Source organism: Chiloscyllium punctatum, chromosome 4 (genome assembly GCF_047496795.1).
Source record: "Chiloscyllium punctatum isolate Juve2018m chromosome 4, sChiPun1.3, whole genome shotgun sequence".
Taxonomy (NCBI): Eukaryota; Metazoa; Chordata; class Chondrichthyes; order Orectolobiformes; family Hemiscylliidae; genus Chiloscyllium; species Chiloscyllium punctatum.
This window is the reverse complement of record NC_092742.1, coordinates 69,071,291-69,098,449: the sequence shown is the minus strand read 5'-3', so window position 1 is coordinate 69,098,449 and position 27,159 is coordinate 69,071,291. Positions and strand designations below refer to the sequence as shown.

At 40.0% G+C, this 27,159-nt stretch overlaps 1 protein-coding gene across 4 annotated transcripts in view; it reads left to right on the top strand.

Annotated features, from left to right (window-relative positions):
- Positions 1-27,159, top strand: part of akap6 (A kinase (PRKA) anchor protein 6) — a 413,822-nt gene that overhangs the window by 92,023 nt on the left and 294,640 nt on the right. The window contains exon 1 of one of the 4 annotated variants that reach the window (XM_072568965.1): positions 23,214-23,269. The exons of the other annotated variants lie outside the window; for them this stretch is intronic. Coding sequence (XP_072425066.1) covers positions 23,264-23,269 — 6 coding nt within the window. The 5' untranslated portion in view covers positions 23,214-23,263. Of the gene's footprint in view, positions 1-23,213; positions 23,270-27,159 lie in introns of those variants that run through there. 4 annotated transcript variants of the gene reach the window in all.

Below are 27,159 nucleotides of genomic sequence, written 5' to 3'. Positions count from 1 at the left end.
CAGAGTTAAGTAAATAATAGGTAAACAGCGGCAAAAACAAAAGCACAGGTACAGGCAAATGTTAAGAGATCGTGAGTCCATTCAGTATTCTATTAACGGTAGGGTAGAAACTGTTTCAAAACCGGCTGTGTTCAGGCTTCTGTACCTTCTCCCCAACAGTCGAGGTTGTAGAAAAACATTGGCAGGATGGGACGGATCTTTGAGAATGTTGGCAGCCTTTCCTTGACAGCGGGCCTGGTAGATGGATTCTATTGATGTTGGCCTATGTGATTGTCCGGGCTGAGTTCACCACTCTCTGTAACTGTCTCCAATCTTGAATGATACAGTTGCCAGACCAGGTAGTGATACATCCAGACAGAATGCTCTCAAATGGCAGATTTATAAACGTTGGCAAGGGTATTAACCATCATGCCAAATTTCCTCAGCTGCCTGAGGTAGAAAAGACATTGTTGGGCCTTTGTAACCAATGTGCACACTACTGTATACTTTGCTGTTTATAAACTCTCCTAATGTAAACAAAAACATATTTATCCTAAAGAGACTACCTTACTCAAACTGTTTTAAAAGAAATTATCACAGGTAGACAAATGCTTACAAGTGAACCATTAAACCCTTCAGTCACATATAGAAATCGATATGTCACTAATTCAAAATTTAAAAATCTAAACTTTAAAATAATTGATATTAAAATATATATAAATTACACACCCTAAATTATACATTCCACATAGTTTATTTTCAAATAATCACCTAACCCCTTTTGAGTACCTCAACTTAATCTGCCTCCAACACACTTCCAGGTAGTGCATTTTAGCCAGACCACTTATTGTGTGAAAAAGATTTTATTCATGTCACACTTACATGTTTGACAGATCACTTTAAATTTGTGTCCTCTAGTCTGGATCATTTTATGAGTGGGAACAGTCCCTCGCATACTATTCAGCCCATTTATATTTTTGAAAGCTTCTATTAGCTCTCCTCTAAACCTTCTTCTCTCCAAAGAAAACAATGACAACCTCTCCCTACCACTGAAGTTAAAACGATTGATCTGAAATTGCTGAACATCCCTTTACAATTTTTCTTGAACAAGGGCACTTCTGCAATTACCTAGCCTTGCTGCACCTCCCCTGAGTCTTGGGAAGACTGAATGGCTGTGGCTGGAGCCTGTGCAATTTTCAATTTCATTTTCTTCAATATTCCTGGTTGCATCTCATCTGGTCCTGGTTCCTCCTCAACTCTAAGTACCAACAACTTATCTGATACTTGTTTCTCATCAATTTTGAATCCTCCCAGGAACAGAGTTTCATCTTCTGCCATCATGGCCTTGGCAGCATCTCCCTCTGTATTAAAGCTGGATACAAAGTATTTGCTTAATATCTCAACCATTACCCCTGTCTCCATATGTAAGTCTCTTCCTTGGTCCCTCATCAGTCCTAATCCTTTATCTGTTTTGTCGTTCAGGGAGTTCTAGATTTGTTCTGGTTCTGTTTGTCCAACTTCTCCATTTGAAGGGTGGGTATCCTTTAACTGTCCATGAACTGTCTCCTCTTTGAAGAAAGCCCATTGCTCAGTTACAGTTTTCCAGTCAGCCTTTTGTTCCCTGTCTATCCTGCCCAACTCTGTTTTAACCCCGTTGAAGAAATTTTCCTCTACACAATCTAGGAACACTTGCCTCTTGCTGCCCATTTGATTAACAATATTTCAGTCTTTATTTGGGTGATTAACGCCCCCCATTATAATTATTGTACTACCTTGATTTGTCTGTAATTTTCCTGCAGACTTGTTTCTCTCCACCCTTCTGACTAGCTGGTAAGTCAGTAGACTACATCGAGAATGTCATTACACGTTTTGTTCCTTAGCTCTATCCAAATTGATTCTGCACCTTGAATCCTCTGAGAAAGCCTTTTTTCCAGCATTTCAATGCATTCCTTAACCTATACCACCATCATTCTTCATGTCCTTCCTTTTCTGTCTTATCTGAAAACCTTGTACCCAGGAATATTTAATACTAGTCTTGCCTTTACTTGAATATTATCACCTGAATATCATATTTCCCATGGCAATCTGCATCTTTAACTCTCCAATCTTAATACATTCAAACATTAACTCTGGTTTGACTTTATTTAGGTCTCCCCTACTCTGACTTCACCTATTAACTTAGTATTCTCAATGAAATCCAAAAAAACTGTGTGTTCTGCAAATCAGAGACAAAAGCAGAAATTGCTGGATAAGCTCAGCAGGTCTGACAGCATCTGTGGACAGAAACCAGAGTTAACATTTCAGGATGAATGAGCATTCCTCAGAATCTACTATTCTCCATGCCCATGCTATCAGTCCCTTCAAGCAATTTATGAAGCCTGGTATTCTTCTCGAACATTCTCTCTTGGTTCCCAAACCTGTTCATCATTTAAAAATTAAAATATAAAACAAATATATAGATCAGTCTTTGAATTGTTCACGCGGAGCAGATAGTTGGATGTTGCAGCTGTGGAGGTTGCCAATAGCTTTGATATTGGTGTTTGAACAGTTGTTTTCACAATTATTAGTTCTGCAGGTTGTTTGAGATTCCTTTCAACCATGACTGAATTCCAGCATTCAGGGTGACAGGGAGTCCTTTTGTTGTCTTATGTTCTTTTTTTGGTTTGTTTGCAGAGAAGTGAGAGAAGTTCTTTACTATAATACAGGTGTAGTTCTTTAACTGACCTTCACAGTGTGCTTAGGCTTGAACCCTGGCATGTATACACAATAGCGTGCAGTTCCACAAACACAGTCAAGTAGAGTTGATACTGGCTTTTTAAACTCTATCCTATGTGTAATCTTGAAAATAAAATTGTAAAATGTGTCTGGACTTTGGTGAGCACAGACAATGGCTTACTGTTGAGCAGGGGTTCATCAGCTTCTCATGATCTTTGTATGGTAACATTTTAAATTATAGAATTTGCACACTGGAATTTTTGGCATAAGCAAAATAATTAACTTAATATCAAAAGAGATCATAGGCCAGTCTGTTTTGACTTACTCTTCTCCCCTTTGAAGGGCTCTTTGCAGTTGCCTTCACATTTGTAGGTGTGGTACTCTGTGTATCTTTATTTCTTTCTCTCTCACTCTCTCTCTCTCTCTTCAGACAGCCTCTTAATTTACATTGGAACCACTTTTGGTTCAATGAGTCTACTTCTAAAAAACACATTTTGGAAGTAAAAGTTAAAAATGTCCACAGTACTCTGGTGTTCTAACCTATGATCATGACAGGCTCTATAAAACACAACCTTCGCACAAATGTATAAAAGAACAGCAGCAATTATCCAAAATCAGTTACTTGCTTTCTTAAGAGAAATTGAGTTGCTTTCATTAAGGAGTCCAGAGAATTCCATGTTGCAGGTTTTGTGTTAAAGTTCATGTAATCACAATCGATGATTACCTTACCAAGAGCTAGATGTTCATTACTGAAAATGCACCAAATTTACTTGTCCAATTGATATTAAATATAACGTCATCACCTCAAAATATCATTAAAATTAACTGGAATATACTGGGCACATTATGAATGCAGCAGCAAGTTATATTTCAGAGAAATTATAGAGAAGGAATTTGAGAGGAAAGTTAGTAAATCAAGTATGGTAACATTTTAAAACAAAATAATTAACTTAATGTCAAAAGGTATAACCATATTTGTAGATTCATGGATACATTTTGATTCCCCAGTGATTCCAGTTGTGTTACCAGAGCTTTACCCTCCCCCTGCCACATAAATCCACTTGCACCCAACCCAATTGGTGTGGAATTGATGGTCATCACCATGGAACGATTGATGTCAAAATCTCATGTCAATCAAATACAACTCTCTGCAGCTTACCACTCTCCAAGCTTATCACTGGAAGCGAAGTAATCGGGGCTGGTAGGAAGAAAAGTTCATTTCAGAACAATTTGTAACTGATGATGCAAAGTTGCTCCCTCCCCTTTGATCTTTAGCACCTTGAGCACTGTCTATTCCCAGAGATTGGCATTAATTTTAGCATTCTGATTTTTTAAGTGTCTTCACTATGTACAGTAATTGACTAGGTACCGAGAGAAAGTTTTAATGTGCAGGAAAGAGAATATTTAGAGAACATCAATGTAAAATAATCACTAAGAAATCAAATTCATAAGAGGAGAATCTTCTTTATCCAGAGTGGGGCATTATGAAAATCACGACCAAATAATATAATTCAGGCAAGTAGTACAGATCTATTTATGGAGAAGCCAGATAAACGAATCAGCCAAAAGGAATTTGACGCTATGCTGCGATGGTGGAATGTATCTAGTCCCAAGGAGAAGAGGTTGGAGGGGCTGGGAAAATCACCAGGACTGCACCCCATATATTCTTGTCACATGCTGAGGAAGTTTCCTAGTGACAGGGACCTGACTGGCTGCTACAGAATGGAGGTAAGCATTCTTAAGACTCCAGTTATGGGCATTGCCCCTTGGTCCAGTAGATACAGACAAGTTCACGCAGATACAGTTGGAGTACTTGTTTCTCTTGCTTGATGCTTCACCTTGCCTTGAATAAATACTCTGCTAGCATGCCTTTTGTTGTTACAGTCTGATCTGTGGAATATGCTACTCCCACAGACTTAAGTCTGTATCATTGTTACTTCTTGGATTTTACTGACATAGGCTCTCTTGGCCATCACGTTTCTCGACTGAACTCTTTGAGCTTGTGCTATCTTATTCGATGAGTAACTCTCTCTCACACTCTCAGTATGACCCATAATGCCTGTTATTAATAATACACACATCCTACTGATTACAGCTCGCTTTTACTGTTACCATTCTTCTTCTCTTCCACACAATCATGTCTCAATTGATGTCAGACTATCAGTATCTTCGACCTCATTATCATTAGCATATTTATTTCCAATTATACCACATGTACATGAGTTCATGTGCAGTATCAGCACCAGACTTCTGCCCATTGCAAGCGGGTCTGCGATTTTGCTAACGTCTTTCCTGGAGTTTGAAGTTAGCTCATTATGGTGAGTAGAGCTTCTTCAGTGACAGTAAACTTAGGTAATGTTCTAGCCATTTTTCCAACTGTATATATTGTAGTTAGTGATGGCCTCCTATACCTTTGTTATCAACTGAGTTGTTTTGTTTTGCAAATGGATCTGTAGCCACTTTAATCCTTTCATGCCTGGCCCTAGCACCCCCTGCATTGAAAGGCATCCAGACGTTTGAGCAAGTTTGTAACCAGTAGTAATTTACATGACTGTTAGTACATTCAAAATCTTCAGATGTCTCGTAATTGTTGAGAATAGATCAATTGCTTCATTAACAAGTTCCATCTCAGTGATGATAGCTTAAAACCAGTCAGTTTTTTTCTACTTTTGTTTCCTATGTGTTGAGATTGTGATATTGTAGACAGTGACTCTGTGGGAAGCCAGGGAAGTGATTGCTGGGCCTTTTGCTGAGATATTTGTATCATCAAGTCACAGGTGAGGTACCGGAAGACTGGAGGTTGGCTAAAGTGGTGCCACTATTTAAGAAGGGCGGTAAAGACAAGCCAGGGAACTATAGACCAGTGAGCCTGACATCAGTTTTGGGCATATTGTTAGAGGGAATCCCGAGGGACAGGATATACATGCATTTGGAAAGGCAAAGACTAATTAGGAATAGTCAGCATAGCTTTGTGTGTGGGAAATCATGCCTCACAAACTTGATTGAGTTTTTTGAAGAAGTAACAAAGAGGATTGATGAGGGCAGAGTGGTAGACATGCTCTATATGGACTTCAGTAAGGTGTTGGATAAGGTTCCTCATGGGAGACTGGTTAGCAAGGTTAGATCTCATGGAATACAGGGAGAACTAGCCATTAGGATACAGAAGTGGCTCAAAGGTAGAAGACAGAGGGTGGTGGTGGAGGGTTGTTTTCCAGACTGGAGGCCTGTGACCAATGGAGTATCATAGGAATTGGTGCTGGATCCACCACTTTTCGTCATTTATATAAATGATTTGGATGTAAGCATAAGAGATATAGTTGGTAAGTTTGCAGATGACACCAAAATTGGAGGTGTAGTGGACAGTGAAGAAGGTTATCTCAGATTACAACGGGATCTTGATCAGGTGGACCAATTGGCTGAGGAGTGACAGATGGAGTTTAAATTAGATAAATGCAAGATGCTGCATTTTGGGTAAGCGAATCTTAGCAGGATATATGCGCTGAATGGTAAGGTCCTACGGAGTGTTGCTGAACAAAGAGACCTTGAAGTTCAGGTTCATAGCTCCTTGAAAGTGGAGTCGCAGGTAGATAGGATAGTGAAGAAGGCGTTTGGTATGCTTTCCTTTATTGGTCAGAGTATTGAGTACAGGAGTTGGGAGGTCATGTTGCGGCTGTACAGACATTGGTTAGGCCACTGTTGGAATATTAAATGCAATTCTGGTCTCCTTCCTATCGGAAAGATGTTGTGAAACTTGAAAGGTTTCAGAAAAGATTTACAAGCATATTGCCAGGGTTGGAGGAGTTGACCTATAGGGAGAGGTTGAATAGGCTGGGGCTGTTTTCCCTGGAGCATCGAGGCTGAGGTGTGATCTTGTCAAGTTTTGTAAAATTATGAAGTGCATGGATACGATAAATAGATCAAGCCTTTTCCCTCGGGTGGCGGAGTCCAGAGGGCATAGGTTTAGGTGAGAGGGGAAAGATATAAAAGAGATCTAAGGAGCAACGTCTTCACTCAGAGGTTGGCACGTGTATGGAATGAGCTGCCAGAGGAAGTGGTGGAGGCTCATACAATTGCAACATTTAAAAGGCATCTAGATGGGTATATGAAAAGGAAGAGTTTGGAGGGATATGGGCTGGGTGCTGGCAGGTGGGACTAGATTGGGTTGTGATATCTGGTCGGCATGGACGAGTTGGATGGAAGGGTCGATTTCCGTGCTGTACATCTCTATGACTCTATGACTCAACATTCAATTTTACTAAATAAAAACTGAAAGATCTGTGGATGCTGTAAATCAGAAACAAAATTAAACGTTGCTGGAAAAGCTCAGCAGATCTGGCAACATCTGTGAAGAGAAATCGGAGTTAATATTTTGTGTCTGCTCTGAGGAAACCTAAACTCTGATTTCTCTTCACAGATGCTGCCAGACCTGCTCAATATTTCCAGCAACATTTGCTTCTGTTCCATTTTGCTTCTGCGCTCTATGTAGAAATTGCCATAGAGCATCTGCTCAAGTCACCTTGCTGGTGGTTTTAATCTGATAGGTTTTTATATGGTTGATGTCTCTATGACAACAGCATTTCTGCTTTGAACTTAGTCTGGACAGCGCGAATAGGGAGAAAATGTTCCCACTCATGAAAGTATGGAGAAAGGAAGGATACCAATTTAAAGTTTACAGTCAAAGACTTGGGTGATATCAGGAAAAATCTTTTCTGGTTAGGGTTTGGAATGCACTGTTAGAGAATATGGTGGAATTCAGTTCAATTGTGGCATTCAAGAGAGATGTCCATGGAAATTTGAAAAGAGACAGCATGCAAGCGAAAACAGGAGAATGGCAGTAAGTGGACTGTTCATTTACAGCAGCAGTGCAGACACATAGGTCAAATGACCTCCTTCTATGTGTCACAAATCTAAGATTCTGTAAATCTCAGGAGTCCAGGACCAGTAATTATGGAAGTCTCAAGGTGAGGAATGGAGGTGAGGCCCAGGAGATTCGGTATAGTGGTTTGGGGCTGTTGGTGGAGATGCTGGGGGGGAGGGAGCTCTTACAGGTGATGACCTTGTTGGGATGATGGGTCGTGCCCAATGTTGTTAGGGGGCTATTGATGGAGGGACCCACCATCTCAGATCCAAGGGTCATTTTCAAGGCTTTTCTCTGACTCCTGAACTCCTCAAAATTGAAGCTAAGTGGTGCTTATAAATTAAGTGCTCCTTAATTTATTTCTTAAGTGTCTGAACTGGAGCAAGGGCAGACATGCTGGCCTAGACTTCATCTGAACCATCGTAAAGTTGCAGAGAGATTGGGAGGGGCAGGATCCAATGGTAAGACCGTCAGAGCAATTCTATTGTGTCAGTAAATCTGCAGGTGGGGAATATAAAATCTTGCCATCATGTTTTTCTTTCAGTGATTCCCCCTCAGAAAGTCTAGTCTCTTATAAGGGGGCTATGTCGATGATCAGCTAATTCATTTCAATCACAACTGTCTTATATGTGTTAATGGTTGTCTACATAACATCTGCCAGTCCTGTGCATAAAGTCCTGATGTTCCAGATTGCCAATTGAAGAGTTGGCGCATTATTCTTCTCCTTGATTTAATTTGTCTGCACATTCCAATGGTTTCTGTCCCCATGTTGAGCAGATACTCATTGCAAACACCCATCAAAGCAGCTGGATTTGAGGCAGATCAGCTCCTTACTGGTTGGGGGCTGTTCAATCTAAGAAGGGCAGTGGATGACTAGTGGAACACAATGCATCCTTTCACTGCTGAAAACAGTCCATAGCGCTCATTCTCCATGTCAAAAGGAGCTGGGTTTATCACTCATAACTTCTGTCTCCCCTGGAATGTTAATGCTCAGTAGAGAAACTAAAGCGTGGTCTCCAGTATGGACACAAGGGCAGGTCTATGGAAATCTAAAGCCACCCAAACATCAGAGTTCCTCTCATGACATCTGCAGCTGAGTTGAAAGGAATGCACTATACCACATTAGACATTGCTTGGTTGCAGGATTTCCTGAAAAGATGACATATTTAGACATCAGTACTTTTTTGGGATCCACTCTAGAATTTTTTATTTTATCAGGTTCAACGTCTTGAACCTTATACTTCCTTGGGCCATCTATTCATAAGGTAGTGGAACTATTTGGCCATAATTGGGCATTTGGTTTGCAAGTGACCTTGAGTCACTGTGAGGAGGCACAACTGAGGATTTTGTCATTAGAGAGGTTGTGAACTGACATAGACAGAGTTGCATAATTAGTTGCCTCTTTCACATTATTGTTAGTCAGCAGTGTGAGCTAAAAATGAGAAACAAGCAGCAGGCAAAAGTAGAAAGAGTCCTGTCTTCACTCACACACTGAGCACATCACTTCGATCCATTGGAGACACATATTGAAGTCAGTGTGCTTCAATAACATTTGATTACTTTTGATGGAAAGTAATGAGTATTGTTACAGTTATTCATTTAATCCATCATTTCATTGCAATTCCTATTGCGAGACAGATGTCATTTGCTGTCTGGAACAGACCTATGCAAAATGGACACAGACAATTTCAGTGTAACCTGATTGAAATGGTAGGTGCCAGAAAGAATTTGAACAATGCTTTAAAAAAACAAAATTAAAGCTGAATTTTCTCAGCCATGAAACAACATGGATGTCAGCAAGAATGGTGAACGGCCACATGAGATCAGCAGTCAGGAGATTCCTCATTTTGAGAGCAAAATGACCCATTTTCCAGGCAAGTGTGGAATAGTGAGACGAGATTTTCATTTGTGAGAGGCAAGAGGCATGCATTAACATGTCCTTACTGGTTAATCTCACCACATTGATACCTTCCAGATAGAAACGAGATGATGACAATTCCCAATATGAAAGTCAGATTGGTTATGTGACCAATCTAGCTTGTTGCTTGCTCCGCTGATCCTCAGTTTTGGAATAATGCATGTAATTCTGGTCTCCCTGCTATAGGAAGGGTGTAATGAAACTTGAAAGGGTTCAGAAGCAGTTTACAAGTATGTTGCCAGGGTAAGGGCTTTGAGCTATAGGGAGAGGCTGAATAGGTTTAGGCTACTTTCCTTGTGGTGTCAGAGGCTGAGGGGTTTATAAAATCGAGAAGGGGAATGGATAGGTCTTTTCCCTGGGGTGGGGGAGCCCAAAAATAGAGGGCATAGGTTTAGGGTGAGAGGGGAAAGCTTTAAAAGGGACCTAAGGGACAACTTTTTCATGCAGGGGGTGGTGCATATATGGAAGAGCTGACAGAGGAGATAGTGGATCCTCGGACAATTATAACATTTAATAGGCATCTGGATGGGTATATGAAAGAGAAGGGTTTAGATGGATTTGGGCCAAATGCTGGCAAATGGGATTAGATTAATTTCACATATCTAGTTGAGGTGGACGAGTTTGACTGAAGGGTCAGTTTTTGTGCTATACAACTCTATGACTCCAAATCATCAACATCTCAGAGCATATTCCATAGACAGTGACTATGTGCACTGCCTCTCCACCAGGACTTCAACGTTATGAAAGGCAGCTGTAGACTGCCAGTGCTTGACCAGGTGCATGGCTGGGCTTCAAATGTACTATGAATGTCAGCAATCATGAGAAGCTCTGGCAGTACTGAATATATTAATTAGTGGTTACAGGGAGAATAAGATGAGCAGATGCCAACTGGGATGCAGTAATGAGGTGAATATTGATTGGTAATGTGTGAAATCTCACAGGGGGTCATGGAGAAACAATCTCCACCATACTTGTCAACACTGACTCTTTGCCAAGATCTGGTAAAATTCAGCTCTGAAATATTATCCTGTACCAAATCACCCAGAATTCAATCATATTTTTTGTGATTAAAATAATGTCAGATGTGGGTGGCACGGTGGTTAGCACTGCTGCCTCACAGCACCAGAGACCGTGGTCAATTCTCGCCTCAGGCATCTGTCTGTGTGGAGTTTGCACATACTCCCCATGTCTGTGTGGGTTTCCTCCCACAGTCCAAAACTGTGCAGGTTAGGTGAATTTAAAAATGTGTTGCTGGAAAAGCGCAGCATCAAAGGAACAGGAGAATTGACATATGCCTGAAACGTCGATTCTCCTGTTCCTTTGATACTGCCTGACCTGCTGCGCTTTTCCAGCAAAACATTTTTAAGCTCTGATCTCCAGCATCTGCAGTCCTCACTTTCTCCAGGTTAGGTGAATTGGCCATGTTAAATTGCCCCCAGTGTTAGGTGAAGAGGTAAATGGAGGGGAATGGGTCTGGGTGCGTTGCTCTTCGAAGGGTCGGTGTGGACTTGTTGGGTCGAAGGGCCTGTTTCCACACTGTAAGTAATCTTATGTGGATTTACTTCATGGCCTAGCTTTATCCTAGTAGCATAACTGGACCTGATCCCATTGATTTAAATACCTTTTTGTTTCTGTAGTGTGCTGAAAGAGAGATATTGTTTAAAACAGCCAAAATCTGATTTACAGAAAGGAGCACTTATGTAGGTATTGTGTGGAATCGGCTTTGTTCTGTTGGAAAGAAGAAATTTAGTGGCTAGAAATTTCGAGCGTATTGCATGAGAAAGCATGTACAGTCATTCCTCTGTATCCGCAAGGCTACTGTTCCTGAGAAACCCTGCGAATGATGAAATTTGCAAGTGTGGAGCTCATTAATAACAGGTTACAAATAGGTTAAAAGTCATGGTTATTCACTTTTTGCTCGGGGATGTTGATTTTTGGTGTTACTTATTTTTTGGCATAGATTAATCAAATTCATGATTCCTGATTTCATGGACATAGAGGATTACTGTATGTACCAAGGGTTTTGACTATTTTGACAGAGAGCGAAGCACACATTGTCAGATTAAGATATCACCATACTATTGGAGTTTACCACTGTCATTTGACCTTCTGTATTCTGGTCAATCGTAAGCCAGCTGCTCCTTTGATTTGGTGAGGATTTTGACCTCTAGGAACTTTTGAAGATCTGTGAATCTGTGATTCCAGATAGCACTTGTGCAATCCATCTGGAAGCGTCCTGCTGCATCTGAGTTCCAGATAGAGCACTTGCTTCAGACATACAAGCAACACATCCTGCCCAGAGGAGCAGTTTTGAGTGGTTAGTGCCTTAATTCTGGTCATGTTGATTTGGAAGAGAATGTTGCTTTATTTCCATGGTATTTATTAGTCTTGCAAAAACAAGAAATGGCACTTCTGCAATGCTTTGAAGCTCTGGCTTGTAAGTTGTTCATGTTGCTGAAGCCAAAAAGAGTATTGGGATCACTACAATTGTGTAAACTAGGACATTAGTGTCTGGCTTTAGATCATGGTCCTCAAACACATTTTTCCTCAGTAGGTCAAAGCTGCACTAGTACATTGGTAACAATGATGAATTTTAATATTTTTTTGTTTTACTTCATTAAGAGAAAGCTCCTAAAGTATGAAACTAGTCCACATCTGATGAGGGAAAAGCAGTTGATGTTGTCTACATGGACTTCAGTAAAGTCTTTGACAAGGTCCCTCATAGCAGACTGGTACAAAAGATGAAGTCACATGGTATTGGGGTAAGCTGGCAAGATAGATACAGAACTAGCTTAGTCATAGGAGACAGAGGATAGCAGCGAAAGGATGCTTTTTGGAATGGAGGTTGTGACTAATGGTGTTCCACAGGGATCAGTGCTGGGACCGCTACAGTTTATGGTAAATGATTTGGAGGAAAATGTAGCTGGGCTAAGTTGTACGTTTGCAGTCGATACAAAGATTGGTGGTGTTGCAGACAGTGAGGAGGATTGTCAGAGGAGGTATGGGCAGAAAAATGATAGATGGAGTTTAATCTGGGAAAATATGAGGTGATGCTTTTTGGAAAATCAAGTACAGATGGAGATTATACAGTGAATGGCAGAGCCCTAAGGAGTATTGATATGCAGAGGGATCTGAGTATACAGGTCCACAGATCACTGAAGGTAAATAAAGTTATAAAAAAAACTTATGGCATGCTTACCTTCATTGGAAGGAGCATTGAGTATAGGGATAGACAAGTTATGCTGCAGCTTTATAAAACTTTAGTTAGGCCACACTCGGAATATTGTATACAGTTCTGGTCATCTCATTACCAGAATGATGGGGATCTTTGGAGAAGGTATAGACAAAAAAAATATCAGGATTTGCATAGTATGGGGGATTTTATCTATGAGGAAAGGTTGGATAGACTGAGTTTGTTTTCACTGGATTGCAGGAGATTGAGGGGCGACCTGACAGAAGTTTATGAGTTTGTGAATGGCATGGAGAGAGTATGAAGTATGAGGCATTCTCCCCAGGGTGGAGGGATCAATTACTAAGGGACACAGGTTCAAGGTGCAGGGTGGGAGAAGGCTAAGACAGATGCGTGAGGCAAGTTTTTTACACAAAGGGTCATGAGTACCTGGAACAGGCTGCCGGAGGAGGTGGTGGAAGCAGACTCAATAGCAGCATTCAAGAAGCACCTGGGCGAATACATGAATAGGAAGGGAATAGAGGGGTACGGATCCTATAAGTCAAGACAGTTTTTGTATGAAAGGGTAAAATGTGTTGGCGCAGGCTTGAAGGGCCAAAGGGCCTGTACTTATGATGTGGTGTTCTTTGTCCTTTGTTCTTTGTTCTTTGTATGTCCATGGAAATGTTTAAACATTTTCCCTTATGCTGCGGAGCTGGTTGGAGGAGGTCCATACTTTTCCAGATGTTTTGTTAAAAGCTTACTTTCTCATAACCATTGGAGAGAAACTTAACAATGACCCGGCAGTCAGTTTCTGAGTGATTACACACACACAAACATGCTGCATACTGAAACTCAATAACTGAGATTGGAGTGATTTTTGTTTTGAATTGAAAGTAACATAGATTGATCAGTTTTCCAATTGTCTGTATTCTCAATAGTTTGCTGGAGGAGAGGTTTCATATTGAGAAAAGGGTTGATGCAATGACTTTGCTTGAGCTCTGACTTCACTGCGATAGGCATTGCATGACATCTGAGGGGAGCCAAAATTGGGGAAAATACTTCATAAGACTTTCCAGTTCACAGATTGAAAGGCTTTCTTGAGGTCAGAAAAAGGCCACTTGCAGCAGTTGGTGCTGGTCGTTGCATTTTCCCTAAAGTTTCTATGATACAAGAAAAATCTGCATTTTTATTGTTTAATTAATCTAGTAAAAAATCTCAAGGCATTTTATAGGAATATTATCAAACAAAATTAGCCTTCAAAGTACATTAGGAATTATTGGGGGCAGGGTGTAAACTTCATGACCTTCAAGAAAATACGTGGAGATTGCAATGCAATATTAACCTGTACCCATTGCTTCAGATACTGCCAGTTGCCAAATTTGTACTTTCTGCTGATTTGCGTGATTGCAGCTTGGAAACAGCATTAAATGCAGTGTTGAATGAGAGCACACCTCACAAGCTTGTGCAAGTCAACCATTCCTTAAAGCTGACGGGGACGACTTAAAAAGAGGCCGCACCTCTTAAAGGTTCTAAGTTCTGGCTAGAGCAGGTGCTGAAACATTGTTGAAGAATTTCTCAGGAGGAGGAAGAATGAATTACAGTGCAACAAGGGAGGGTGTGACAGCACTAGTGCTCATACACCTCACCCATTCATTTTGAAAAATTAAAATTGTGTGAATAAATTGTGTTTATAATTACAGGTTAATTTTACATTAAAAATGAGAAAATCATATATGCTTTTCTATGTATTCGAGAAAATGCATAAAAATGCACAACATGGCTCACATGATGGAATACTTTGTATTCTTGCAAGCAGGAAAGAGAGGAATTTTTACTTCTTAATCTTTTTGCTGTTTCTCAGATAATTATAATTAAAACTCTAAGTGCCAGGAATGTGCATGCAGATGCATTTGATTTATAGGTTGGGGAATTTTCATTGGTGAAACCCTCCATCAGTTGACAATATTGCATCTATGGGCAGCTTAATCAAGAGTTCGCTTATCGTACAAGTAGCTCTGCACCATGACCAGGTCACCTACATTGACAGGGAGATAAACCTTAAAAGCACAAAGTTGACAGGAGTGTTTTACAAAAATAAATTGCTCTTGTTAATATTTCACTTAATATACGAAAGAAAAGAAAGAGAAAAAATAAAAAGCCTTACCTTACAGAAGCTGATGTTCCTGATTCTTACATTTGTTTCCAGCTGCAGCTCTTGTTTGACCACATGACAGCTCTGGAGCTGTGAATAGACTCACTGTGGAGCATCCGCGATGCTGAGGAAGTTGTGGATTGCACCTATAGTGAACTGGTCACACCGCAGGTTAGGATTGCTGAGGGAGGCAGTGAATGGGTGATCAAAAGGCAGGAAAAGAGTAGGATGGCAGTGCAGGTGTCCCTTGTGGTTATCTCCGTCCAAAACAGATATACCATTTTGGATACTGTTAGGGGAGATGGCTCACCAGGGGAAGGCAGCAGTTGTCAAGATCATGGCACCGTGGCAGGCACTGCTGTTCAGAAGGGCAGGAGAATGACTCGTAGGAATTTTGTCATAGGGGATTCTATTGTAAAGGGAGTAGATAGGCGGTTCTGTGGCCAAAAACAGGACTCGCGAATGGTACGTTGCCTCCCAGGTGCTCAGGTCAGGGATGTCACCAATTAGCTGCAGAGCATTCTAAAAAGGGGATGGGTGAACAGCCAGTTGTCTTGATGCATATAGGCATCAACGATATAAATAAAAAATGAGATGAGGTCCTGAAAGCAGCATTCGGGGAGCTCGGAGAGAAGTTAAAGAGGAGGACCTCAAAGGTAGTGATCTTGGGATTACTGCCAGTGCCACGTGCTAGCCAGCATAGAAATGAAAGAATAGGCAGGGTGAACACATGGCTTGAGGGATGGTGTAGGAGGGAGGGGTTCAGATTTGTTGGACATTGGGACCGGTTCTGGGGAAGATGGGACTATTACAAATTGGATGGTCTATATCTGAACCAGACTAGAACTAACGTCCTTGGGGGAGTTTTTGCTACTGCTGTTGGGGAGATTTTAAGCTAATGTGGCAGGAGACTGGGAATTAGGAGAAAAGACAAGTTGACAGTGAGGTGGAAATTGGAGATTGTAAGAATCATGAAGTTAGCATTAATAAGGGGAAGAGCAGACAGAGAGCAGATGATTGCAAAAGAACTGGTGGCCTGAAGTGCATATAATTTAATGCAAGGAGTATAGTGGGCAAGGCAGATGAACTTAGGGCTTGGATTGATGCCTGGGAGTATGACGTTATTGCAATCACAGAGGCTTGGTTAAAGGAAGTGCATGATTGGCAACTAAATGTTAGAGGATATAGATGCTTCAGATAGGACAGGAAGGGAAGTAAAAGGGGGGGGGGGGAGGCGTTGCATTGCTGGTCAGGAATGATATCACAGCTGTAAGGACATTATGGAGGATTTGAGTAGTGAGGCATTATGGGTGGCGCTGGGAAATAAGAAGGGTGCAGTTACATTATTGGGGCTGTATTACAGGCCTCCCAACAGTAAGCGTGAGGTAGAAGAACAAATAGGTAAACAGATTATGGAAAGATGTAGAGGCAACAGATGGTGATGTGGTGATGGGAGATTTTAATTTTCCCAACGTTGACTGGGATACACTTAGTGTCAGAGGTCTGGATGGGGCAGAATTTGTAAGAAGCATCCAGGAGAGTTTTATAGAGCAGTATGTCAACAGTCCGGTGAGGGAAGGGGCCATATTGGACCTGGTACTGGGAAATGAGCCAGGCCAGGTGGTAGAAGTTGCGGTGGTGGATTACTTTGGGAACAGTGACCACAATTCTGTAAGCTTTAGAATACTCATAGACAAAGATGAGAGTGGCCCTAAGGGAAGAGTACTAAACTGAGCTAAGACCAATTATATCAAAATTAGGCAGGAGCTGAGAAATGTGGATTGGACACAGCTATTTGAAGGGAAGTCCACATTTAATATGTGGAAGGCTTTCAAAGATAGGTTAAAGATAGTGCAGGATAGGCATGTCCTGTTGAAAGCAAAGGATAGGAAAGGCAAGGTTCATGAACCGTGGATGACAGGAGAAACCATACGACTAGTCAAGAGGAAAGGGAAGCATACATAAGGTCCAGGCAGCTAAGAACAGAATTGGCCCTGGAGGAATATCAAGAGAGTAGGAGAAGTCTTAAATGAGGAATCAAGTGGGCTAAAAGGGGTCTTGAAATAGCTTTAGCAAGCAGAATTAAGGAGATTCCCAAAGCATTTTATTCTTATATAAGAAGCAAGTGGGTAACTAGAGAAAGGATTGGTCCTCTAAAGGATAAGGAAGGAAGGCCATGTGTCGAACCTGAGAGAATGGGTGGGATTCTGAATGATTATTTGCATCAGTGTTCACTGAGGAGAAGGACATGATGGATGTTGAGATTAGAGATAGAAGTTTGATTAGTCTGGATATGTTGACATAAGTAAGGAAGATGTTTTGGGTAGGCTAGAGGTTATTAAGGTGGACAAATCCCCAGGACCGGATGGGATTTATCCCAGGTTGCTGAGGGAGGCGAAAGAGGAAATAGCTGGGGCCCTGACAGATATCTTTGTAGTATCTTTAAACACAGGTGAGGTGCCAGAGGACTGGAGGGTTACTCGTGTTACCCCCTTGTACAAGAAGGGTAGTAGGGATATTCCGAGTAACTACAGACCAGTGAGCCTGACGTCAGTGGTGGGAAAGTTGCTAGAGAACTTACTGAGGGATAAAATCTTTATTTTTAGAAAAGAATGGGCTTATCAGTGATAGGCAACATGGTTTTGTGTGGGGGAGATCGTGTCTTATTGACTTAATAGAGCTCTTTGAGGAAGTGACCAAGTTGATAGATGAAGGAAGGGCTGTAGATGTCATATATATGAACTTTAGTAAGGCATTTGCTAAGGTTCCCCATGGTAAACTAATGGCGAAAGTGAAGTCAAATGGTATGCAGGGTGTTCTAGCTAGGTGGGTAAAGAACTGGTTGAGCAACAGGAGACAAAGAGTAGTTGTTGAAGGGAGTTTCTCAAAATAGAGAAAGGTGACCAGTGGTGTTCCACAGGGGTCAGTATTGGGAACCACTGTTGCTTGTAATATACATAAATGATCTGGATGAGCGCGCTGTTGGTTTGATCAGCAAGTTTGCAGATGACACAAAGATTGGTGGAGTAGCAGAAAGCACAAGGGACTGTCAAATAATACAGGAGAATATCGATAGACTGGAGGGTTGGGCAGAGAAGTGGCAGATGGAGTTCAATCCAGGCAAATGTGAGCTGATGTATTTTGGGAGGTCTAATTTGAGAGGAATATACAGTAAACGGAAGAGCCTTGGGAAAAGTTGATGAGCAGAAAGATCTGGGAGTTCAGGTCCATTGTACCCTGAAGGTTGCTGCACAGGTGGATAGAGTGGTCAAGAGGCATACGCTGTGCTTGCCTCCATCAGACGGGGTACTGAGTATAAGAGCTAGCAGGTCATGTTAAAATTGTACAAGACATTGGTTTGGTCGCATTTAGAATAATTTGCACATTTCTGGTCACCACATTACCAAAAGGATGTGGACACTTTGGAGAGAATGCAGAGAAGGTTTACAAGCATGTTGCTTGGTATGGAAGGTGCTGGCTATGAAGCGAGGTTGAGTAGGTTAGGACTGTTTTCATTAGAAGAAAGGAGATTGAGGGGGTACCTGATTGAGGTCTACAAAATCATGAAGGGCATAGACAGGGTAGATAGAGGTAAGCTTTTTTCAGGGTGAAGGATTCAATAATGAGAGGGCACGCTTTCAAGGTGAGAGGTGAAAAGTTTAAGGAAGAATACACGTGGCAAGTACTTTACACAGAGGGTGGTAGGTGCTTGGAACACATTGCCAGCAGAGATAGTATAGGCAGGCATGGGTAGATTCATTTAAAATGCGTCTGGACAGATGCACAAGTATGTGGGGAGCAGAGGGATACAGATGCTTAGGAATTGGGCGATAGGTTTAGACAGTAGATTTGGATCGGCTCAGGCTTGGAGGGCTGAAGGGCCTGTTCCTGGGCTGTAAACTTTCTTTGTTCTTTGTTCTATTTCACTTTTCTAATGTATGAATTATTATTATTATTTCTAGGGCAAGCTTATCCAAAGATCTCAACATACTGGTGTGTCTTATGGTTGGCACACATTGATTGTTTGAGGGAAGTTCAGGATATTTCCTTTTTGGTGGAAGAAACAAGGTTGTGTTTTTAGTTCATTCTTTATTGAATATCCATGTTAGAGTCCAGTGGTGTACTCATGAGTTTTACGGACATAGTTGACCTTGCAGGCATGGCTGGCCCTCCCTTCCATGCATTTTAAAGGACATTATCTGGAAGCAGTTTTAGTGGGTTATTGAAATAATGTAGATGATCCCAAATCCTTGCAAATATACTGCCAGTCAAAATCCTGGGGTAGACATACATTTGGATACTTGCACAGTGCTTCAGGATCCTTACTTTCTTCTCTTGATGAAGTGTCTCTACTGTCTCATTTCAGACAACACCCAGGACATCAGACATTTACGACTTCACATCTCCATATCCCTGACCTTATCCTCCATGAATGAACCACATTCATTGATATACCTCTCTCTCCTTTGGAGGGTGTTTTGGTACACAGCCAAAGTCACCAACACCTAACAGGCAGGGGCAGGTGTTGCTACATGTCTTCAGTAATAAAAGATATGGTGCTCAAATCATTGGAGTGAACACACCAAGACTGTGGCAAGGTTGAAAGCATCAAAGATAACGATATGTTCATACCATATCATTCTTTTGTTCACATTCCACTTCGCTTTCATCCTATGCTCCTTCTGATTGAGAAGGTGTAGACAGTGCAAGCATGCAGTTTTGATTTTCCTCCAGTCCCCTCCCAACAATCTTCCCTCATGCATTTCTCCTTTCAGACATCTAAGAATTGCAACTTGATCAATCAGCAGAGGATGAGCAGGAAGACAGTGAAATGAAGAAATATATGGTGACTTCTGAACAACACCACTCATACACTATGAGTCCCAACCATAATGTAGCGTCCAACAGCTGATGTCATAGCTTCCATTGCAGCTCAAGCTAAGTCCAACAATATTTGTGTGCTGTAGTGGTACTTGTGAATCGGCATCTGGCATTTATATGGCAACCTGTTTGCAATGAATTGTTGACTACATTACGGGGAATTCTGCAATCCTTGCGGAGCCGTGTGCAAGTCTCTGTCTTCTACTTTCTAGCACAAGAAAATGAAGTGTTATTAGTTGTCTCTGAACATATAGACTCTATGACCTCCCTTACATGACAGTGGATGGATAGCTGCAAGATAATTACAATATTCAAAAAGTATCTGGATGGATACATGAATAGGAAAGGTTTAGAGGGATATGGGTCAAATTCTGGCAAATGGGACTAGATTAATTTAGGATATCTGGTCAGTATGGGTGAGTTGGACTGATAGGTCAGTTTCCATGCTGAATGACTCCATGTGCAGGTTAGGTGGATTAACCATAATGTTAAATTGCCCATAGTGTTCAGGAATGTGCAGATTAGGTGGATTAACCATTGGAAATGCAGGGTTACAGATATAGAATGGGAGACAGTGGGTCGGTCTGGGTGGGATGCTGTTTGGAGAGTTGGTATGGACCCGATGGGCTGAATGGCCTTCTTCCACACTGTAGAGATTCTATGTCACAAAATTTGCTTGTTCCAGCCAACAGGAGATTAGTACATGAAATTTCATTCCATGGTCACCTTCACTCTGCTGTGTGGTTGCAATTATGAGTGCAGCAAGTGGCATATGTCAATGAGTTATGCTTTTGCTGAAGTACAGATAGCTCACATGGTTGTTCTTCACTGGTGTTCAGAAAAGGAATTGTCCCCTGAACACTGGGTAGATATGCATGACTTATTGAGAGCTCCTCACACCAGTCTTCCTTCGCTTCCTCCTTCCAACAGCTTTTACTCCTCCACAGAACATGGGTGAAGATAATGTTTTGATCCCTGTTAGTCTGTAAACAATATATCTCAGAAACTAATGGATGAATTTCAAAGAAACTTGATGCACAGATACAGCATGGCCCTAGAAAAAAGACTGATTAGTTTTTTCGCAAAGGTGTGGATACTGATTCTGGAATTTATTGAAGGGTCTGCTAACTCGGGGAGATAGGGTGCGCTGACTCTTTTCCTTTGAATTTTGTGGGTTGTTTGATTTTGAACGTTGCTGATTACTTTAAAATGTTATGGACTGTATCAGTTATTGTGATGTAATTTGTCAGAGCTGTCAAACTTCAAACAGTGGCTTCAGAACAGGTAAGTGCATTTGGATCAGTTTGAAGTCACCTCAATAAAATGGAAGGCCTTCATAAACATGTTTCTATTTTCAACTTTGTAGTAACAAAACAGTAAACAAGCAGTCGCAACTTTCAAGAAAATAACAATTAACACAGCCTAGTGGAGGTATGCACTCTACTATGTCCCCCTTTTCACATGTTTTGCTTTATTTTATCTTGGCTCATTTAACTAACAGATCCACCCCTCCACATTTTCCAACTTTCTGGTCATTCTTAGCTGCCCTGTAACTTCCAACATTCAGGTCCCTATCCATGTCATCCTTCAGCCATGTCTCTATAATGGCTACCAGATCAGACTTATTTGTTTCTGATTGCACTCTCAGTAGTATGTTTTGATTTAAATGTTACTTGCGTTCAGATGCAGAGTCTTCAGTTTTATTCTTTTAATTTCTTTGTAAGTTCTTGTCTTATCTGTTTGTTTATTCTTAGATTTATACTCTTTTGCCCTTACTGTCATGGTCTGTTTATCATATCCAGTATTTTACCTTTCTGTTTGGCCTTGAATTTGGCTAATGAATTTACTAAAAGAGAAATATGCAAATAGCTTAAGACTATGACAACCACAAGTGTTATGGAGTGTATCATTTAATAACAATTAATAGAAATTTTTGTTCACATCTGTTGGACTGAATTTGAACCAGTTTTTATATTTGTATGGTGTTATCTGTGACCATGGAATGCAAGTACAGACACTTTGACTGAACACATTTAAGTTGCCTTATAAAACAGTAAGCTGCCAAGGTCAAATAGTTAAAGGCGTTGCTGGAGTGATAATTGCAGAGGAAACAATTCATTAGTTGCTATTTTTCTTCCAGATTTTAATTTATTTAAATTTTATATTCTTCTTTGAATTGTATCACATGTGCCTCTATCACAGTAAGGTTTGAGCAAGTATTTAGCAAAGTTCAATGTGTACTTTCTCAAACTATGCTGATCCACTTCAGTTATTTTGGGTACGTATGGTTATCTGTACATAGTCCATTTGATACTCTGCAACAGCTGTGTTCATGAATTCAACTGCCATTATTACCCGAATGAAGCAGTTGTACGGAGCAGGACGTTCTGGTGTACTGCAGCTGGTAGATATGAATCCACAATGATGAACTTTTTTTTACAACAATGAAAGACAAACTCTAATGAAATTAATTCAAGAGTTACAAATTCAGCTGTAAAATTGAGCTAACTTTCACTGTTCAGGAAAGTTACTTACAACTTTTTAATTAGATTAATAACAACTGTTATTTGATTTCAACTGCAGAATGTTTTAGTGTAGCAAAATGTCTCTGCTGGAAAAACTAGTGTCAGCATTCAACCTTGAAAGAGCTAAATGGTTCTTGTTAATCAAATCAAGTCAGTCGGTTGCAGCAAACAATATTGAAGTATAAAAGTTACTACAAAAATATTACTAGTTGCTGTGAACATTAACATTAGTACTTTCAGAGCTAAATGTGTAATTTAGTTCTCGAGGATGTTGTATGCTGAACAGTGAAGTGAGACATATCAACTGTATTCTTTATTGAATGAGGTATACTAGTGGAAAGAGTGAATGATAGCACACTTGAGAAAATAAATTAGAATGTATTTGTAGCAAAAAATAAAATATGCAGATAAGTTTGACTGTGTTTGAATATTATTTTGAATGGAATATTTCAATCATGCATCATTTCTAATATTACTATATTGAGATCTTCTTGTACTATGTTTTATGAGCTTTTTGTTCAACCATGTTTGAAAAAAGAAACAGTAGTATCAGACATTAAGTTTAATGCCTTCTCTGTTTCTGAATTGCAGTGTTAAACATGGTTCAGAATATTCAGAATTTTTCACTTTCCTAAATGTAAGCCAAATTATAATTTATCTTAGAATTCCTGATTGTATTGCTTTGGTGATTTGCTTCATTTTTTGTTTCATTCTCTGAATATGCACAAGGGAATCAAATCCCAGGCCATATTTCTGTGTTGCTGTTGGTGCTGTTTGGAAGATTCACAGAGTCGAGTTTCCATAGTTTTAATCCAATTGGCTACAAGCGTGCAGGAATCAAGCTGTAGCCCAGCTTTGAAGGAAACTTAACACCGTCTTTATAAAAGTGATTTTACAGCTTACGATGTATGTAAAAAAAACTATTGCGACATGGTTTAGCTGGATAAACACAGTTGTTAAAGAGATGAATGGGAGTTTTTATGACCTTCGGTAACCTGGGAAATTGTTGCCAGCAATTATTACTAAGTAAACTCTGAGTATTCTATTGTAGATCAGCAAAAAAATGGAGGTAAGTGCTAAAATATTTTCTGGAAGGATTTTAGAAAGATATATATAAATGCTATTGGTTATTTTCACTTCTGTAGATTGAGAATACTATATTTGGACTTGTGCATGTCTGTGCTTTTTGATTTTAAACTGAGCAATGTAAACTGGCTTGCTAGTTATAATAATAAGCAATGATTCCTTTTCTACTTTTCTATTATAATTAATTAGCCAGGGTGCAGAGAGCGCACATGTGGAAACTAAGGGCTGAGTTGTACCAAAAATCAGTTAAGTGTCAATTCCGGGGATTTTCATGGAGGATTTTGCTCCATGAGCTTCAGTGGGTTTTCTCTTACAATTCTCTGCTGCTCATTTCATTGTGTATGCACCATGCATCAAAGACACCACACCTGCAATATCTTGTGCTCGCCAACAACAGATGCATTCATGACTGCCAATATTTTACAGGATTTCTGCCACTGGCACCATATTTAAAGCTTAGCTGTTTACCAGGTCAGTCGCTGCTGACCCTTCATGGTGCAGGTCATGGGAGGTGAACATAAAGAACAGCTTCTGAAGGCACATAGGGCAACATGGGGACTATTTTATTGTAAATAGAACTCACATTCATAAATTTATTGCTATTTTACGTCATCACTTGTCTAATTGACTGTTGTTGTAACTGTAGCTAACAGAATGAAGGTTGTTGCTGATTCTGGGATTGCAGCCACATTTGTTCCTAACTCTAACCCACCTCTATCTCTCTGTACCTTAATTGCACCACAGCGACAGGGATAATGGTCCCTGCTGTGGCTATTTTCAAGTGGTCCCATGTGTGGAATACCAGAAGCAGAACAGGTCCTTAGTAATGTGAGCAGTCAGTATTTACATCACACACAAACGGCTGTTTAGCATAATCCTCAATACATGGAGGACTTGAACAAGGAGGGTCATTGAATGCCTGTAATGTTAACATAGTGGACCTTATTCTGATCACGGCAGCATTGTCATGCAAATGCCATAATAGATTATAAATGCAGAGGAATTACTGATAACGTGTTTCCCCACATCTCCAAGAAAGGCAGCATTGCATATAAATATATGTTGGCAAACACTTACAGTTCAATGTGAGAGGTAATCAGCTCTGCATCCTTAAGCGGACTATGAGACTTCATATTGTCTTTGTGAACTGTGACTTGCAGGTTACACTATTAAGGTTGTCTGTCTTCACTTCTGCTTTACAGAGTTGGCAATTATCAAATTTTAAGTACTTGGTCAAGATTATTTGTTGCCAGAATTTTATTCCCACATAGCTGTGGTGCATTTCACTTGAAGCATTCTATGAACACAGATGTCTTTAACTGTATTATGTAAGTGCCTGATTATGTAATTGGCCTTTGAAGAGACTCACATTGCACAGAAGTAGAACTCACATCTTCAAACAAATGCTTACTCCACCCACTTAATTGTGATGGCAGCCATTTTTCATTGCCATTGATTATTTTCAGTTCAAGGCAACACAGGTTGCACTTTGCAGAGCGAGTGTAGGCTCGGTCTTTTAATCTAGAGACCTTCCAAATCTTCATGTTCCTTTCATTCTCACAGCAATTGCATTACTCCTGAGCTTCCACATTAACTGATTATAACTAACAACTATGGCAAGGTGCTTAGCTTTGTGTCTGTTCTAAAAATATGGCAAGACAGAAGCACTATGCGTCTGTAATACTGAATGAGGTGACAAAGTGCAACAAGACAATGCAAAACGGGGATGTTGTAAACATCCAAATTGTGCAAAGTGAGTGAAATGAATCGCCCTGGTTTGCACCCTTTTCCAATGTGTGAGATGTGTACCTGTCCCTGCATGTAAAGTAGCCTGTCAGTAACACTATAATAAAAGGTGTTGGACTCCTCCAAAGTGCAGCACTGATGTAGATGACTGTATTTTAATTTAGTCAGATGCATCCTGGTGATGAGGTGAGGCTAGTGCGTGTCTGATGCTAACCTCCAAGCAGTGAACGAGAGCTGCCAATTATCTGCTTTGACCTGCATGCTGGGAATTGTTGCCATCTAATTTCTATTTGGCACATGGGAGAATAGGAAATTGCATATCAATGAGACAAGAATTAGAAATATTGAGCTGTTAATCCCTATAAATTAATTTCTTCCTTTTTAAACTCACCATTAAAACATCAAGAATCTTGTTTTTCTCATGCCTTGATATCTTCGCAACTGACTTGGTATTGTCCACGTCAGGAGTTGGGAACATTCCACCTTAGGTGATTGAGATAGAAAGCTTTATTTCCCTGCTTTGAATATATAATCTTTGCTGATGTTTCATGCAGCATTGAGCAAGTGTGGAGATGTCATGTCATTTTTAACCAAGACCCCATTTGCCTTCTCAGATAGATGTAACATTTCTATGGCAATACTCAAAGGAGATCAGGAGTTCTTCTGATTTTATGGCTGATGATTATTTCTCAACCGTAATTACTAAAAAACAGTAATATTTAAGGTTTCTGGGTGAAGCCAGATGATGATTGTAGTATAATGAGGTATGAATATGGTAATAATGTTGTAACTGATTATGTTACTCTGCCATCAGCAGACTAGAGCAGAACAGCAAAGAGAAGACAGAGAGTCAAGAGAGGAGCATGTAATGGAGGAGGATTGAGACACTGTACTAGAAAACTCTATTCAGTCACATGTGCGTAAAATAATAAATAAAGTGTCCCAGTACTGAGGAAAGTGAGGGATCCTTACTGCAAAATAAAGATGAAGCAGGGATGTTAGTGATTGAAGAGCAGTGGTCTAGTAAAACAAGATTAGGGATATAGAGTGCAGATGTAGACTTCCAATGATCAAAGGATGGACAGATTTCATGAAGGGACCAACAGCCCAAGACAGGGAACCACATGAAACATACTTAGAACAATAACATTTAAAAGTAATAATCATTGAGAATCATAAAAATATTGCCAGGAGAGCAGCAGTAAGGGGCAAAAATTGGATTGAAGAAATCACATGAAAGAAAATATGGATTTCCATTGTTGTATTCCTGTAAGATGTAATTGGCATAAAATTAAAGTTTGAATTTGCAAGGGCATTGATAATTCCACCTTAAGGCAATAAGATGCTAAAGGGGAAAATAGTTTTCTAAGAGACTTGCGTAGAAGGACACAGCTTTCTTTAAAGTGTCTGACAATGAGAAAGTGGATCATAGTAATATATTTTACAAAGTAATGGATCTGAAATACTATGTAATTTTCTTCTTAATCAGTTATTATTAATGACCACCATATGAATCTATGTCCTTTACCCACTAAGCCATACCCTCCCATCCACTACCTTTTACTCTTACTCCTACCATGATAACTAAGTCAATATCCATGCTAAGCAGATCTCATGACCTATGCTGACATTAAATAAAATAAAGAAATAAGTACCTATTGTAGACATTATTTCTTTTAAAAAGAATACTCATTTACAAGATTTCATTCATTAGATTTACCTTCTTTCAACCCTATAATCCTTAATAACAACAAACATTTCATTCAAATGCATATCAAAATTCGGAGTACAACTACAAACAGTCTACAATGACTTTGGTGTGTCAGCCAAACTATGAAATAGCAGACATGATACTGTGGTAATTAAAGATTGTAAAATCAGTCATGCAAGATTTTTATTGCACTTTAAAAATTTTCTTTTGCAAATATTTGAAAAGCAGAAATTTTAAATTCCTTTGCAGCTTCCTTTGACTGTTCTTTTTAACACATTTGGAGTTGATTCTGACAGTTCCTGTTGGATCTTTTGGCAGTTTCTCTTAAAATCTTTTAGAAAGTTCCTCTTGACTCTTTTGATAACTCATTTTGACATTTTTGAATTTTGCTTATGATTCTGTGGAGCTTTACAGTT